This window comes from Apus apus, chromosome 5 (genome assembly GCF_020740795.1).
Source record: "Apus apus isolate bApuApu2 chromosome 5, bApuApu2.pri.cur, whole genome shotgun sequence".
NCBI lineage: Eukaryota > Metazoa > Chordata > Aves > Apodiformes > Apodidae > Apus > Apus apus.
The window spans coordinates 61,415,485-61,430,746 of NC_067286.1; the positions used below are offsets into that span (position 1 = coordinate 61,415,485).

General features: G+C 43.6%; 1 protein-coding gene across 8 annotated transcripts in view; it reads left to right on the top strand.

Moving 5' to 3' along the window:
• SLC35F4 (solute carrier family 35 member F4) overlaps nucleotides 1-15,262 on the top strand; it is a 123,736-nt gene that overhangs the window by 87,652 nt on the left and 20,822 nt on the right. For 4 of the 8 annotated variants that reach the window (XM_051622669.1, XM_051622670.1, XM_051622665.1 and 1 more), the window contains exon 2: nucleotides 11,730-11,918. The exons of 2 other annotated variants lie outside the window; for them this stretch is intronic. In XM_051622669.1, the coding sequence (XP_051478629.1) occupies nucleotides 11,730-11,918 (189 nt within the window). Of the gene's footprint in view, nucleotides 1-10,629; nucleotides 11,387-11,729; nucleotides 11,919-15,262 lie in introns of those variants that run through there. 2 more of the 8 variants (XM_051622666.1, XM_051622671.1) reach the window with 2 other exon arrangements.

The following is a 15,262-nucleotide window of genomic DNA, read 5'->3' on the forward strand; positions in this document are numbered from 1 at the left end:
TAATGTTGAAATGTGAACAACTGATAAAGTTGTTGTACTTCAAATCTGGCTTTTAAACAGATGTGAAATTACGTCCATGTAATGTTACTGAATTTTCTGTAGTCTTTTAATATTGTACTCTAGATTTATCTTTGTTGCTTTAAAGACAGAGGCATCAACTTTTTTGTGCTTGCAGTCCCTCAGCTTGAGATACCAGTTGTTTCCTTAAACTGCTTTCTCTCCCCCTTATTTTCAGGAGTGTCAGTCCAAAAGCAATTCCTTAATACAAAAAACACAGGTTAGAAATTGTGAAATTTGTTGTATGGTCTTGATTGGACATGACAGCCTCATTCCTATAAGAGTTCATACCAACTTCTCATCACACTTCTGTGTCAGCTGGAAATGTGGTGATGTTGTCCAGCATGAGACAGGACTGTGCTAATAGCTGTGATGCTGATGTGAAGCTTGGCATGCTGAAAGCAGGCAGTGGGTGTATGTGCAGTGTAAATCAAAGGTCTCAAGGGGAGCCTTCTAGAAATATTCCTGGTGTGTTTACGTTCAAGTTTTCATTTTCAATGGCTGTAGGAATCTCAGGCTTTAACTGCACTCTTTCAAGTTCATTATATTCAGTGTCAGATGTTTTAAAGGGCTGAGTGGTACTTTACAAAGTTGCTTGTCCTGCTAGGAATCAACTCTTTTCCTACCAATTGTGGTGAGGTGTTAAGAATACACAAGCCATAAAATTGCAAAGTGGCTGTCTCTGGGCTGGGTTTTGTTATGCTGACCAGCAATGAAAATGAGATTCCTTTTTGTGAGTTAAATTCAGTGCTACATCCAGGATAAAAATGAGAGACACGGTTCAGTCTTGCCAGCAGAGCGTGACTCCCAGTTTTTCCATCTTTCTGAGTTGGACTGGCTTAAATTACAAACAGGGCTGGTTTTTGATAAAGCAGACAATAGCTTGTGTCATTTTTCTTGGGAGTTTGTGTGTGATAGTGAGAATTCTGCAGGCTTGGTAGTTACCTGGTGTTTATTTCTTCCGGCAAAATTGCCTTCAAGAATGTTGAAGGAGCTGACAGACTTGGCTGTTTGTGTTGGTCCGTTGCTGTTCCACAGCACCAGATTTTAGGATGTGTGAAACTGTAATTTGTACATTCACCTACTTTTACAGGAGCAGTGTTATGGCTGGGCTTGCTGTGCTGGTTAACAGGGTGATTGCTGCTCTTTATTCCCTGAGAGCTCCCGGCACAGACCAGGCTTGTGTCACGCCAGGCAGTGAATACAGAGGATTGTCCCTAGCCCCTGGGATATAAGACAACTCTCAAGCTGTGGTTGCCTCCAATGTAACCAGTCCAACTGTGGTCAGATTCCTCTGTTCAGTCTGGTCTGAACCTTCTCCCTATGGGGAGCTGAAGCAGCAGTGTCAAATATTGCACTGCCTGTTTCCTCAGGGAGGGAAAATGCAGTCGTTGTAGGAAGAAGGGGCAACCGACTGGAAGTGACTACATGACAACACTTGTCATATCTGACAGGCTGCAAATGGAAAGGTTGTTCCTTGGGGTGAGGCTGGCCAAGCTGAACTAATACTGGCCCCATACATTAAAAGTAAGTGTGTGCAGACAGTTTTACAGATCAGCAAAGGTTTATCGGGGATTCCCAAAGAATCCTAATGGGGCAGGTCAGCCAGCTTCCCAAGGGCACTCTGCCTTTCTTTCCCAGGCATTGGGAGGGTACATGGGTGAGGTGCCACAGCTACTTGGTCTCTGGGTCTGGGAGGAGAGTGGGGAGCAGTTCACTGTATGGCAGCAGTTTTCAGGCAGTTGAGGTTTGTGGCTCCCTAGATACCTTCTGGTAAAACCACGAGAACTGCTGATCCTGGATAGTGAAGTGAAACCCAGGTAAGAAGACTCCTTCAGTAGTAAAGAGGCACCCAGGTGTTTGCACATGACTGGTCAGAAAACTCTGCTCAGGTGGCAAGAAATGAAGCAGACAGCTGCTGAGAAGGGTAGGTTCTGGAGGATGTGAGGTGTGTATTGAGCCAAGACCCACAGCCACAAAAATACTATTGAGAGTGTCTCTTCATCTTGGTCTGGATGACCCTCAGTCCCCAGCACAGCATCAACTACAGCAAGAGGACCATATGTGTGTGTGAGTGTCTGAGCCAGGTGGGTTGTGTGGACACTGCGTGGAGGAGACTTGTCTCAGATGTGCCATCATGGAAGGGCAGGGGTGATAAATACTTGCTTTTGCCCTAGTTGGTTGCTTGTAAAATGGTCTTTTAACCCACCCTTAATGCATGAACCACAAGGCTGCTTCCATGGACTGAGCCCAAGACAGTCAGATTTGAACACATCCAGCTGCATCTTGGTAGGTACTAAGGAAATTTTCTGATCTTCCAAGAGTCAGCAGGAGACCTGGACATCTCTGAGGGGTGATTCATCTTCTAGGATTGTTATGTGAGTGAGCTGGAATGAATCACTCTCCAGAGGCACCCATCAAACAGGAGAAGCCATAGTTTGTGTAGGAGATAAATACAAGCAATTTGATATTCTTGTCAGTGTGCTGACTGCTTCTGGACTTGGATCTTAGGAGACCCAGGAACCAGCCTGGATTTATTGTGGTGTTTCTTGAAAGGTGAAGTAAGATCACAATTATTTAATAATGAGATGGATATATGTTGGGTCTAAACTTCTTTCACAACAACTTCATGTCAAAGCAGCCTCGTGGCTTTCATTGAAGCAACTCTTGATTTACTGCAGTGAAAATAAAATGAGAGTTTAACTCACATCATTTTTTTCTTTGAGGAAATATCACTGACTTTTAGCAATGACAGTATGAACTTTCAAAGGGTTTTTTAGTACAGATTCATAACCTGTTATTTTAGAGTAAAACACATACATTGTGAAACTTTTGGAGAAGGACCTGGTATCATTGATTACAAAATTTGTAACAGAAGTTTTCTTTAAGGAGGTGGTGCGCAGCTTTGAATCAAATGATTTGTGCTTTTCTGTTGCTCAGTCAGTGCTGAAGTGGAGAAAAGTGGCCATTGAATCCCACAATTGGCTTGAGTTGGTGTTGGGTCAAGTAGATCTGGGGAAAAGAAAGTCACCTAGAGGTGCTGCAGTGAAGGATATCCCTTTGGATATGTGTTCAGAAGTTTTTCTTGAGGTGGTATCATAGGGACTCCTCATGTAAACAAATGCTTAAAATAAAGTCCTTGTTGTGGAGGTGCAATAAGGGGACAAAGACTTGTAAGTTCCTGGGGCTGTTCCCTCAGGCAGGTATGTGTTGGCTTCACCCAGATAAAAATGTCTGGTGGTCCAGCTCCTTCCTCCTCACAGAGCAGTCTGGTGTGAAAGTACCCTCATTGTCCTCAAAGGTTGAGCCAAAGCTCTCTGAAGTCAGTTGTTCTTCCCAGGAACTGATCTGGAGCTCCCTGAGCTCCCTGATCTTGAGTTGATTGCTGGCATGGGCTGAGCTTGGCTGGACACCAGGGTACAGACATACTTCTGGATGCCTCCACCCTGACCTCTTCTTCCTCTACAGCATCAGAGCAGTTTGGCTTGGCTTTCCCCAGCAGCATTTACCCAAAAAGTTGCCCTGTAGAATATTCACGTTGCGGGGGGGGCTGACAGTCCTTCACATGCCCTCTTTGGGAGTTGGGTGAGTTGGACAGAGGGTATTTGTGGGTCTGATTGGAAGGGACCTTAAAGATCATCTAGTTCCAACCCCCTGCCTGGGCAGGGACACCTCCCACTAGATCAGGTTGCTCCAAGCCCCATCAACCTGGCCTTGAACACTTCCAGGGATGGGGCATCCACAGCTTCTCTGAGCAACCTGTTCCAGTGTCTCACCGCCCTCACACAGTAAAGAATTTCTTCCTAATGTCTAACCTAAATCTATCCTCTTCTAGATTAAAAGGATTACTCTTCATCCTATCACTACACACCCTTGTAAAAGTCCCTCCCCAGTTTTCCTGTAGGCCCTTCAGGCTGCTATGAGGTCTCCTTGGAGTCTTCTCTTCTCCAAGCTGAACAGCGCCAACTCTCTCAGGCTGTCTTTGTAGGAGAACTGCTCCAGCCCTCTCATCTTCATGGCCTCCTCTGGACTTGCTCCAGGAGCTCTATGTCCTTCCTGTGTTGGGGACTCCAGAACCAGGCACAGTGCTTCAGGTGGGGTCTCACAAGTGCAGAGCAGAGGGGAAGAATCACCTCCCTTCCAAAGCTTCAGTCTGGTTACAGTGTCCTGGTGGGTGAGGAAGGAGGAAAAAGCAGATGCTCTTGGCATGGGAAATGTTCCATGCTGATGGAGGAGATGTTCATGCCGTTACTGGAGGTCATTGTTGTCTAACTCCAGAGTTGTCACAGCTAGGTATGAGAGTTTGGTGCAGAGGATGTTTTTCAAGGTGAGTGAGGTAGCCAGCAATGTTTTCTGATGGCAGAATTCGGTCTGAAATACTGCACTACAGATGGATGCTTTAGATCATCTTCTGTAGATCAATGTAGGTAATTCTGTGTAGAAGTTGTAGAAGTTCTGATTTCAACATATAAAAATCTTTCTTCATTTGCAGCACTATTTCCTACATTCCTTCAAGCTCTAAATATCTTATGTCTCACCCAGTAACTTTAAAATAGATGTACCTAGTGTGTTTCAAAAGACACCACTGCTCTCTCCAGTGGCCAGTTCCACTACAGATGTTCTCAAACTTTTTCCCCAAGATTTGTTATTCCACCCCCAGACTGGTGCTGTACTAATTTTAGTGTCAAATCAACAGAATTCCTTGTCAGTGATTCAACAGAGGCAGTGATACATTTGTTTGAGTTATGCTGAAATGAGAATGGGGAAAAAAGTTTTCTTGGTTTAATGTGAGTAAGGAGTGAGAAAAAGCCAAGGAAAAAAATATTTCCATGCTTTTCACTGTACTTTCAGTAAAATGTAGATGGATGAACAAGTGGAACAATGATCTCATGGAGTTAGATGCAGGTGCACTCAACTCCTCCTCATTAGCTCTTTGCATTTCTTTTGCTCAAAACTGACTCAGGAAATTGCAGTTGGCAGAGTTGGGCACATCTTTTCTCTGGGATTTAATGGTGCATCCTTGGTCTATCCGGTTATTGTCAGGTTTTCTTGCCATTTATATATTGGTTTAGATTGTTGTGCTTCGTTTCTGTATCTTAGTTATATGTGGAATCAAGGTTCATGGCCTTATTGTTCAGCTCTCTGGATCTTAAATTGGGAGAAGTTAGTGCATTGGGTCTAGGTCCCAACACTGTTACCATCACAAAGCCAAGGAAATGCAGGGCTGGAAGGTACTTGAGGAAGTTGTCAGTGTCATCCCTCCTCTAAGGCAGACTCAGATAAACCTTCACCATCCCTGACAGGCATCTTTGTCATTTGTCCCTGCTGTGAGACCATTTTTCAGCCACTTAATGGTCACTAAGGTCAGAGCTTTCCTGCTCCCTGTGTAGGGTGTGAGGATGATGGAATTTGGAGTTGTTGGATGATGGAACAGGGAAAGACCATGGCACTGCCATTGCAGTGTCTGCTTCAGTCTGGAGGACAGTGCACTGGCAGTGGCTAAGGGAGTGAGAGGTGGGAAGCCCCATGGGTGAGATTTGGTACATAAGCACATGACTGGTAGGTACCAGGGGGGATTCTTTTGACCTTCCAACTTGGATTTCCTTCCCTGACAATTAGGCCAAAACTGCTCCTCTGGAATAGTAATGAGGTGCCAGAGTGTAGAGTGACACATCCCTTGATCAGGCACCGAGTTGGTTATAGGATGTGAAATGTAAGTTATTTGCTCTCTCTGCTGCCTCTTTGTTCTCTTTATAGGGAGGGTAGGAGGGCACGTGGAAGTTGTTGAGATTTTAATTATGAGTGAAGATGCTCTCTGCTGATTTGGAGTGAATGGCTGCAGTGCAGACACTGAAGGGATAATTGGCAGAAATTGCTGATGAATGTCACTGTTAAACTACAACAAAAATAGTGGCTTTTTTTTGCTTTCAGCTCTCGACAATAGTTAATCATAGTACAAGAGAAGTGCTCTGCGCCATCACTGAGTCATTTGTTTTTCATTAAAATCCAAAAAACTTGTTTTCCCTTAGGACAAAAAAAAAATATTGTTGTAACCTTCTCATCCCTTTCAAACATAAAAACTCCCCAAACAAGCAAATAGTAAATGATCAGATCATTACTCTGAATTGACATTTGTGCATAACTCTAATACACAGAGACCATTATAGTGTCTTGGAAGGATGTATTTAAATGGAGAACATCATCTCCAAACATCTGAGATGTGGTGAAATTATTTTTCTTCACTGTAGAAGAGATACTTTCAGACCTGCCTGCAAAGACACCCTCCCTACTGTTTGTTTGCTTCATTTCAGTACATGTAGTTATGGTTTCATATACTGAGTCAAACTGCTGGTTCTGAACTCATTGAAAGTTGGGAAGAATTTGCCCTTCAGCTTTAACCTCCTGGGTCAGCTGTTTGTTACCTTCAGGTACGTCAGTGTATGCCCAGACAGCCTGGCTGATTGTATTCCTTGCTGTGGGTTTGCACCAGTGTAATGAAGGGCAGAATTTGATTTTACAGGCAGTCCCTTTCCCTGAAATAAAATAAGCTATGGACCTAACTCACTGTTGGATTGATGCTGTTGGGTAGCCCTGCCCCCAGCTGAGTGCTGGCAGTAGCAAACAATCCAATTAAAGTCATGGCCAATCCACCCTAATGAGCTTTTATTGTTGTAAAATGGACAGAATAAGCTCTCTTTGCCTCTACCAACATCAGTGCAACTCATTCCCCATTCCCGTAGGGCCGTGTGCCTCCGCTATTTCCCTGCCCACAAAATTCACATTATCCTCTCCTCACTGCGTGATGTTAAGACCAGAATTTCATTGCCAAAACCTCCAGCCCTCACGATCTTGGGACTGACTGTGCACAGGTGGCTGGGAACAATGGGCTTGGGATGTGTGAGCGAGTCCGTCAGCGCCGCGGCTGCTCGACCTCACAGGTAACCTGGTGGTGAGAAGGAAACGTTGTCAATTCTTTCACTGGTGCCCAATTTAGCAGGAACATTCAACTGACGTACTTGCCACGTAACACCCAACTGGCTTCTACCTCCATCCATCTGTCAAAGCCCAGCAATTGTTTCCACAGCAGGGCTATGAAGACATCTTTTCTGTCGATGCAAAACCAGTGACATATTAGGAGCTGAGATTTTTTGAGGACGCTGTCAAATGAACATATTTTAAAGCTGAGTCAGTAAAAGGCAGATTGTAGATGCCTGGAGTGACTTTTTGGAAAAGCTGGTCTCTCTCCCAACCACAGTGGTAGCCACAGGTGACCATCCCTCTGCAGGGCTTTGGGAACATAATACAAAGCAATTGTCCAGCTCATTAACATCACCTATTTAACCATCAATTTAGTTGTATAGTAAAAAATATAAAAGAATATGCATTTTGGCACATTCCAGCAAGCCAGATGTTGCTGTCCCCAAATAACCAAATACTTTGTGTTGGTAATCCAGTGTCATGAATGCGTGGATGGCTTTCAGAAGGGGATTTCAATTACCTGTCTGAGAGGTTCTAAATTTCCATCAGGGCAGTTGGTTAAAAAAAGAAAAAGAAACAATACCTTCTGTAATGACTTGGCCATAAAAACTACTTCCAGGTCTGCATTTTTATGTTGATTTTGTTGGCAGTCCATTGGATACATTTTAGTAAGGACACTGAGACCGGAAGAGTTGCCCCCAGTAAAATGGGATATTGTTGTGGTTTGTTTTTTTCCTATTCCAAGCACTTCTGCCATATGCTAAATATGTCATATTTGTGAAAATAGTCTTAAAATAATTGGTTTTGAACCTCAAAGTATAATTTCTTCTCTCCCTGCCTCCTGCAGTGCATGGTGGTCACCTCCTTCTGACTGGGATTCAGAACGTTATCAAGAATGTTAAAAATCACATTCAGTGATATTAATCATATGATTTAGCTTAGTCACAAGCATAATTACGTGGCTAAATTGAAGTACAATGGAATAAATTTATAATAATTAATGCAAGACAAGGAGAGACTTTGTTAGAAGCAAGTGGAAAGCCACAGGTTGCTGGTTTCTCTCTGGGCTCCATGTGCAGAGTAATGGCTTTACTTCATATGCTATAAAAGGTCTGCATTTGCAGAAAAGATATGGAAAGGAAAAAGATATGTTGAAACAGGAAAATAAATTTTAAATAATCTTGAAAAATTGGAAAGCCAAGGGCTTGTTTTATTCAATAATGAAAAGTCATCCAGACAGATTTGATTCATTAAGACATGCTTGATCCTTTGTCAGTTCTAGGAGGAATGTTGGCCTCTGAGATATTTGCCATATTTGTTGCAGAGTTGGCACCTTATGCATGGGGTCTGTGTCTCTTTGTCAATTCTATGGGCTGGCTGTTGCTTTGACACTTGGTTATAACCTCCAAGTCATGAAGGAACATCTCTAGCAGCAAGATCTGGCAGTTTGGAAAGGTTTTGTCCTATTTGTTATTTTTTCCCTGAGCTCTTCCAGTAGAATTCCCTTAAGATATTAAAAAATACCCAGAATGTAGATTATTTCTCAGCCTGTGATTCATCTCTGCTAAAACCACAAACTGTGTTCATGGTCAGCATTGGCTGTGTCAGTCTACAGAACCTGGATGAGACTTCTGCATGCAATAAGTTGCAGATACCTGTGCAACCTGTTACATTGAGCAGTCAGGGTAAAAGAAGGCCAGGTATAAAGTCCTACCTAGTGTAAGCATCTCTGCTGGGGATGGTTGTCCAAGGTCAGGTTGGATGGGGCTCTGACCAACCTCATCTAGCTGAAGATGTCCCTGCACATTACAGAAGGGTTGGACTAGATGGCCTTTAAAGGTCCCTGACAACCCAAACCATTCTGTGATTCTGCTATTCCCTGTAGAGTCACAGGGAGATGCAGATGGTCCCAGGGCACTATTGTTCTAATCCTAAGGCTGATAACTAAAATTAGTCAAAGGAATCCAACCCAAGCAGTGCCAGTCCTGCTTTGCTCTGAAGGAGATGTACCTTTTTACAACATAGTTGCTCCTCCATTTGCACATGGCAAGTTGTGGCAGCACGCTGCTCTTGTCCTCTCTGGAGAGGACATGGTCTCACTGCCCAAGACCCTCAGGTCTCCATAAGCACGTAGCATTTATGAAGTTCAGTGGAAAATGCTGCCCTTCATCCTTCTAAATTTGGAGGGTCTTAGTGGATCCCTGCTTGATGACTGATAATTGCTGTGCAAGAGAAGGAACTGGAGTTACACGAGTTCTGCCTTCCCTTCCTGTCATGTGGGGTAACACTGCACACACTTGCTGCTGATACCAGCTTTGGATAAGTTAGCCCAGCATGTGGATCCTTCCCTGTCAAACTAGATCCTTAAAATATGTTCAGATTCAGGAGCGTTAGATGACCCAGGCTTTCCAGCTACAACAACCAAATATTGATAAATTGCTGTGCTATCTGATTCAAGTGTAAGGGAAGAAGATTTCAGTAAATCAAGCAATGACTTTCGATTAAATGCAATCTCTGGAATTGCAGGTTTTGGTCTCAACTGCTGAGTTTCTCAATGTACGGGAAAAGATTGATGCTGATTTGTTGTACCAGATATAAATAACTCAGAACTCTTTTTTGCAGGTGAGGGAAAAGAAGTTTCCTTGAAATCTTGGTTGCAGATCACCTGCTGGGCTTGTGCTGAGTGTAATGTGAATCTTGATCTTGTTCTAAATTGTATCTGAATGGAGATGTAGCACGTGTCTGTCAACTTCAGGAAATCTCTTTAGATGAAATCAAAGTGATATCAAAGTGAGTAGGCCCCTTGGTGGCTGCTTCTCTGAGGACAGGCAATCAGTAAATGATTTCTGAAAGATAAATCTTCTTTAGTTGAGGACCTGAAAAATCTTGAGTGCCTCTTTGAGTCTTTAGTCCAAAATGTACTGAGTGTCTTAACTTCATGGAAGCTGGAACTAACTTTCAGCTGTCAAATAAAGATCTTAGATGGAGCAAATGGCCAAGGGCTGCTATTTCTAATGTTCTTTTCAACCTCAGAGTGACTTACAAGATCTTTACAAAGTCTTATGAAGTGGATAATGTTGTCCTAGTTTGACAAGTGGGAGAAGTAACAGAAGAGAAAGGGAAGAGCATCTGTGAAATAGATGATCTCTAGGGAGTTAGCTGCTGGTTCAGTCGCTTGTCTACTTGGTGGGTAAAAACTTAGCTTGGAGGCTCTAAGTAGGCTGAAAGAGAATTTTTTCTGTACAACATCATATTCTATACACCTCTTCCTTTGGGATCTTTGTAGTTAGACCTGATGAATCAAACATAGCTTTAAGTTCATATGAACCCTCTGAACTTCCTCTGACAAAAGAGGGTTGACCTAATTCATGTCGTCTCTTGAATCTTGAATACAGTCTTGGCTTTATACTTTTATGTTCTTTGGCATGGAGTTATTTGCATGAGGTGTACTGGAGTGGTTCATGTTGCAAGGAGGAATGTTGCCCTCTGAGATATCTGCCATATTTGTTGCACAGTTGGCACCTTATGCATGGGGTCTGTGTCTATTTTTATGCTCTTTACAATATGAGGTAGGTGTAATGATAAAATTAAATCCTGTCCAGTCATGGTAAGGACAGTGGCTGCTCTGGGTACATGGTTCTTCCACAAGTCTAGGTAAGATGGTTACCAGCTGAAGTAGCAGCTGCAAAACAAGTGATGGGTGATCTCAGCTGACCATGGGCACACCAAAATGGCCTGTCACCTTGAATTCTTCAGCTGAGAAGAGGACTCCCTTGTGCTGCTCATGTGTCGACCTCTTGTACAGATACCTTCAATAAATATGGGAATACATGTAAGATCACTGGGCACACTCTGCCAGAATCCAGCACTGCACTCTTTTCTGTGGTTTGCTGGTTCTTAATGCAGTCCTTCAAGCTCTTACTCATAAAACGTGGTGTCCTGCTCACTGGAAAAATTTTCATCTGCTACCACTGGTGTTTCTGGGACCTGGGCCATCTCTACTGCCTTGTGCCTCCATGTGAAAGGCAGCATCTTGGTGTTGTCTGCACCTAGAAGAAGAAGAGCAGCTTCTCTGAAGATGTGGAAGTCCTGATTTGGTGCACGTAAAAGCTTAAAACTGGCATCTTCAATAGTTCAGCAAGAGTCTTCATCCAAAAGATCTCTCAGTGACTGTGGCTTCAATCCATACAAAAATCCCAAGGATCTTTCAGGAGGATGGAAGGAGGAAGCTCTCCCCTGGAGAGGCTCTCAGCACTGACGCTCTGGTTCCTCAGCCGTCCGTTCCACCCTAAGGGACAATGGTGACCTCTGCTTGGTCTGATTCAGTGTCAGTGCTCAGGAAGGGGCCCACGTGAGTACAAATTCCTTTGACTGTTCAGACCCTATGGATGGAGCCGTGGGGCTAAGAATGCACTGCAGCACAGGGCTCCCATTGCCTCAGGGGAAAGCTGGTTTTCATACAGCACCTTTTTATCTTTAAAGGGGGAGAGAGTTAAGTATTTATTTACTTACTGACTTACTTTATTCTGACCAGAGCTGAAACCTTGATTTTTTTTATTTTATTTTTTTTTTTGCAGCCTGCTTCCTTTCTCCTGCTGAATTGTTTGTCTGCATTTCACTGACAGGGTGTTTGAAAGCCCCGCTGTCCTCCAGGGAAGTTTTCAGCCAAACTGATGCAAACTCTTTCTTCTCAGGTGCCTCACGATCATCTGTCATCCAATGCAAGCCAGGAGGCAACTGCCCCAGCAGACACAGAGGCATGACTAGGCAGCTCTCCCCTCTATCTGTTGCTGAAGATTCTGCTGCTCCCATTCTTGAGCTGCAGAATCGAAGTCCCTCAGGAATCTGTCGGCACAGCAGAGTCGAGAGGCAGAGCAGATCAGGTAGGCACGACCGCTGCATTCCCAGCCCCAGGGCAGGCCTGCCAGGGGCCTCTCTTCTCTTGTCTTTTGAAAGACCGGGCAGAATCCGAGCGTGTTGACGTTGGTTTGCGAACAGCAAAGCCACCTGAAAGTCCTTCCTGTACCTGTGTGCAAGCTGGGGTTAGGCGGGAAGGAAGCGAGGATGGGAGGAACAGGCCTGGGCTTCAGTGCGTGTAGCGTGTAGGTGTCTGAGAAATTGCAAGGGCAGTAAGTGCAGAAGATCTTGAAAGGCTGGTTGATGTTGGTGCACAAGTTAGTTTTTGCAAAGGGGTTGTGTTTCCTCAGCTTAAGAGGCTGAGGGTAGGACCGTTAAGCACCAGCCTTGTTCCTTCTCAAAGACAACTCTCAGCTCACAAAATGGACGGTTGGATGAAGAGGAAGAGAAGGAGCAACAGGTGGCAGGATGTCTAGGGAAGACCATCACAGTTCAGATCATCGATCAGCTGCACATCAGGGCTTCCATCAGGAATGCGTCACCTACTTAACAGCAGAAGTTTAGCTGAAATGAACCTGTAGGTATGGTGAGCACTGACTTCTTCACCATGATGTCCATCCATCACCAGCAGGGATAGGATGGGAGCAGTTCCAATATGCAGCCACAGGCCTTTGAGTCTGCTGAACTCTACTGTAGAGGAGGAAAGAGCCATTGAATGACTGAAATAATTTAACTGTCTGAGTTCTTTGGAAGACTGTGTAGATACTTTATAGCAAAAAGAGGAGGAAGAACATGTTGGATCTCCCTTGCACACTGGAATTGTGGGAGATGAGCCTTCCTCTTGTCACTTCACCACCGATGGCAGCAAGAGTCAGCCTTTTTCTTCTTGTGGTGGAAGATGGAGGGATCTTGTACTCCAGGTGTAGTCTCTTGATGGAAACCCTCGTAAAAACTGCAAGGAGTGGATGATAGAACATTTTACGGTAAAGATCATTCCTAATGTCCCAGAAAACTGATCTATTCCCATTTTTGCAGATACTAGTCTCAACTCTGTGCACACTGGCACTAAGGTACATTCAAAATCAGAATCCATCATCTCCGAGAAGGGACTTTGGGCCAGTGGAGAAGAGAGTAGTGCCTTGACATCATACTCTTCTAAGCTTTTATTTTGCATTATTTAATTTGTCTTTTTATCCTGATCTTCCCTTCCTCATCATGAGGCCTAGGACTGACCTAACAGGTAAACAATTACAAAGAATATGATTTTCTGGGATGTAGCTGCCAAATAGTCAAAAGAGTTGAGAAGAAAAGCTGTCAGTTTTGGTTTTCCTCATCTCACTCTTCTGGAAAAAAGAAAGCAGAAGGCTTTTCTGTTAGCATCTTGTCACAGAGTCATCACAAGCAAGAATTCTAGTCTAGACAAAAGGACTGTGCAGGGGTATTTCTGCTAGCAGCCTTTCAACAGTTTGCCATTGACCAGTGTCATCTCCATGTGTCACCTGCATTCTTTCCCTGGTGCTTCATCCTTGTTGAGTTCTCAGGTTGTTTCTGTGCTCTTGAGAGGGTAAGTCTGTGGGTTTGTTTCAGACTGAGCTAAAATCAGACACCGAGGATTTCTACCCCTTTGCTCGTTGTAAACCACTGTCTCCCACCCACTTTGGCAGATCCATTTGTTTTCTTCTTATTAGCATCTCATTCAGTACCTGAACATAAGTGATACTTTCTAGCTCACTCCAGCTTACTTCATGACTTGGAAATCCTTAAACCTATTTAGCATGAATTGCCTGCCTGCTAACCATGTGTCTTTGAGTTCCAAGCCCTGTCATTATTTTTAAAGATACCCTCTACCTTGTCCTTTTGATTCTTTGGCCAAGATTTAGGTGTGCACATCCCATGGATTTTGAAAGCAACTGTCAAGCCACTTTGCCCAGGGATCTATCTCAGTTTCATTTAAATTAAATGTAAATACATAGTCTAGGGAGAGATAAGTGTCTCCAGTGGGCTTAGGTATATGAGGATGAAATCAGCTACCTTCTCACCGTGCCTGGCCATTATAATTAAATATAAAGGGGCCCTGGACAACATACTTAGTTTAAATACACTATTATTTGCTAACTGCATTGCATGGATTGAATCCTACCCATTAAGCACTTATGAAAACTCCCCACTGGACATTTAATCAGGCTAAAACTTCCATTAGTCTTTCAATCTAAGGTAGGACTTGCAACAGCTGCCTATTTCTTTCCTCTCTGTAACGTTCAAACTTGGGATTGTAAAATGCAGGTATAGTGGGAGTGTCATGCATAGCAACAGCAATTATGTAATTATTTGGTAACTGAAAAATAGAAAACATGCATAAAGGTGCTTTGGTCTTTTACTGATGTACGATTATTTTAACTGTCAGCAGAAGGACTAATTCCATGGTAGTTTTGCTTTGCAGGAAAACCTGCGAGTGGATGTTACATAATACAGGCTTTTTAAGCTATTCTAACTTGCAAATAAACTGCAATTTACCTTTTAATAGAATATGTCAGTCATTCTTAGTACCATAAAAATATCTGGGTTTTTATCTCAGCAGCCAAAGAGAATGCTAAAATGATGCTTGCCTTTTCAGAGCTGTGTCTCATTATCCTCTGTATGTTTTTAATAAACCTGCAATTATACTTAAAGTTGCCACTAAACAATGGAGGCACTGAGTGCTGATTGTTTTTAGGGGGGGAAAAAAAAAACAACATGCAATTAAAATTACAAAAAGCTCCATGTCCTGGTTAGGAAAATCCTTGATTGCAAATGCGCTCCCTGCTATGATGAATGTTTTTTTAGATGTAATATTGGTCTAATGTAATAACTTGGAACCTCAGTTGACATTTCTTTATAGCTGTAGCAGAAACAGTAATATAAAGGGAAAGTAAGCCTGAGTCTGAAGAGGTTGAATGTAGGATAGTGTATGCTCTCTGCAGTGGATCCATAGCTGCTCTTTATATCCATAATTACATTGTTTCTTTTAGACAGGGTTGTTCAGCCTGGAGAAGAGAAGGCTCCAGCAAGACCTCATAGAGACCTTCCAGTATCTGAAGGAGCTACAGGAAAGCTGGGGAGGGGCTTTTTACAAGGGCTTGTAGTGAGAGGACAAGGGGAAATGGATGAAAACTGGAAGAGAAGAGATTCACGTTAGAGATTAGGAGGAAATTCTTCACTGTGAGGGTGGTGAGACCCTGGCCCAGGTTGCCCAGAGAAGTTGTGTCTGCCCCATCCCTGGAAATGTTCAAGGGCAGGTTGGATGGGGCTTGGAGCAGCCTGGGCTGGTGGGAGGACCCCCTGCCCATGCAGGGGGTTGGGACTGGATAATCTTGAAGGTCCCTTCCAACCC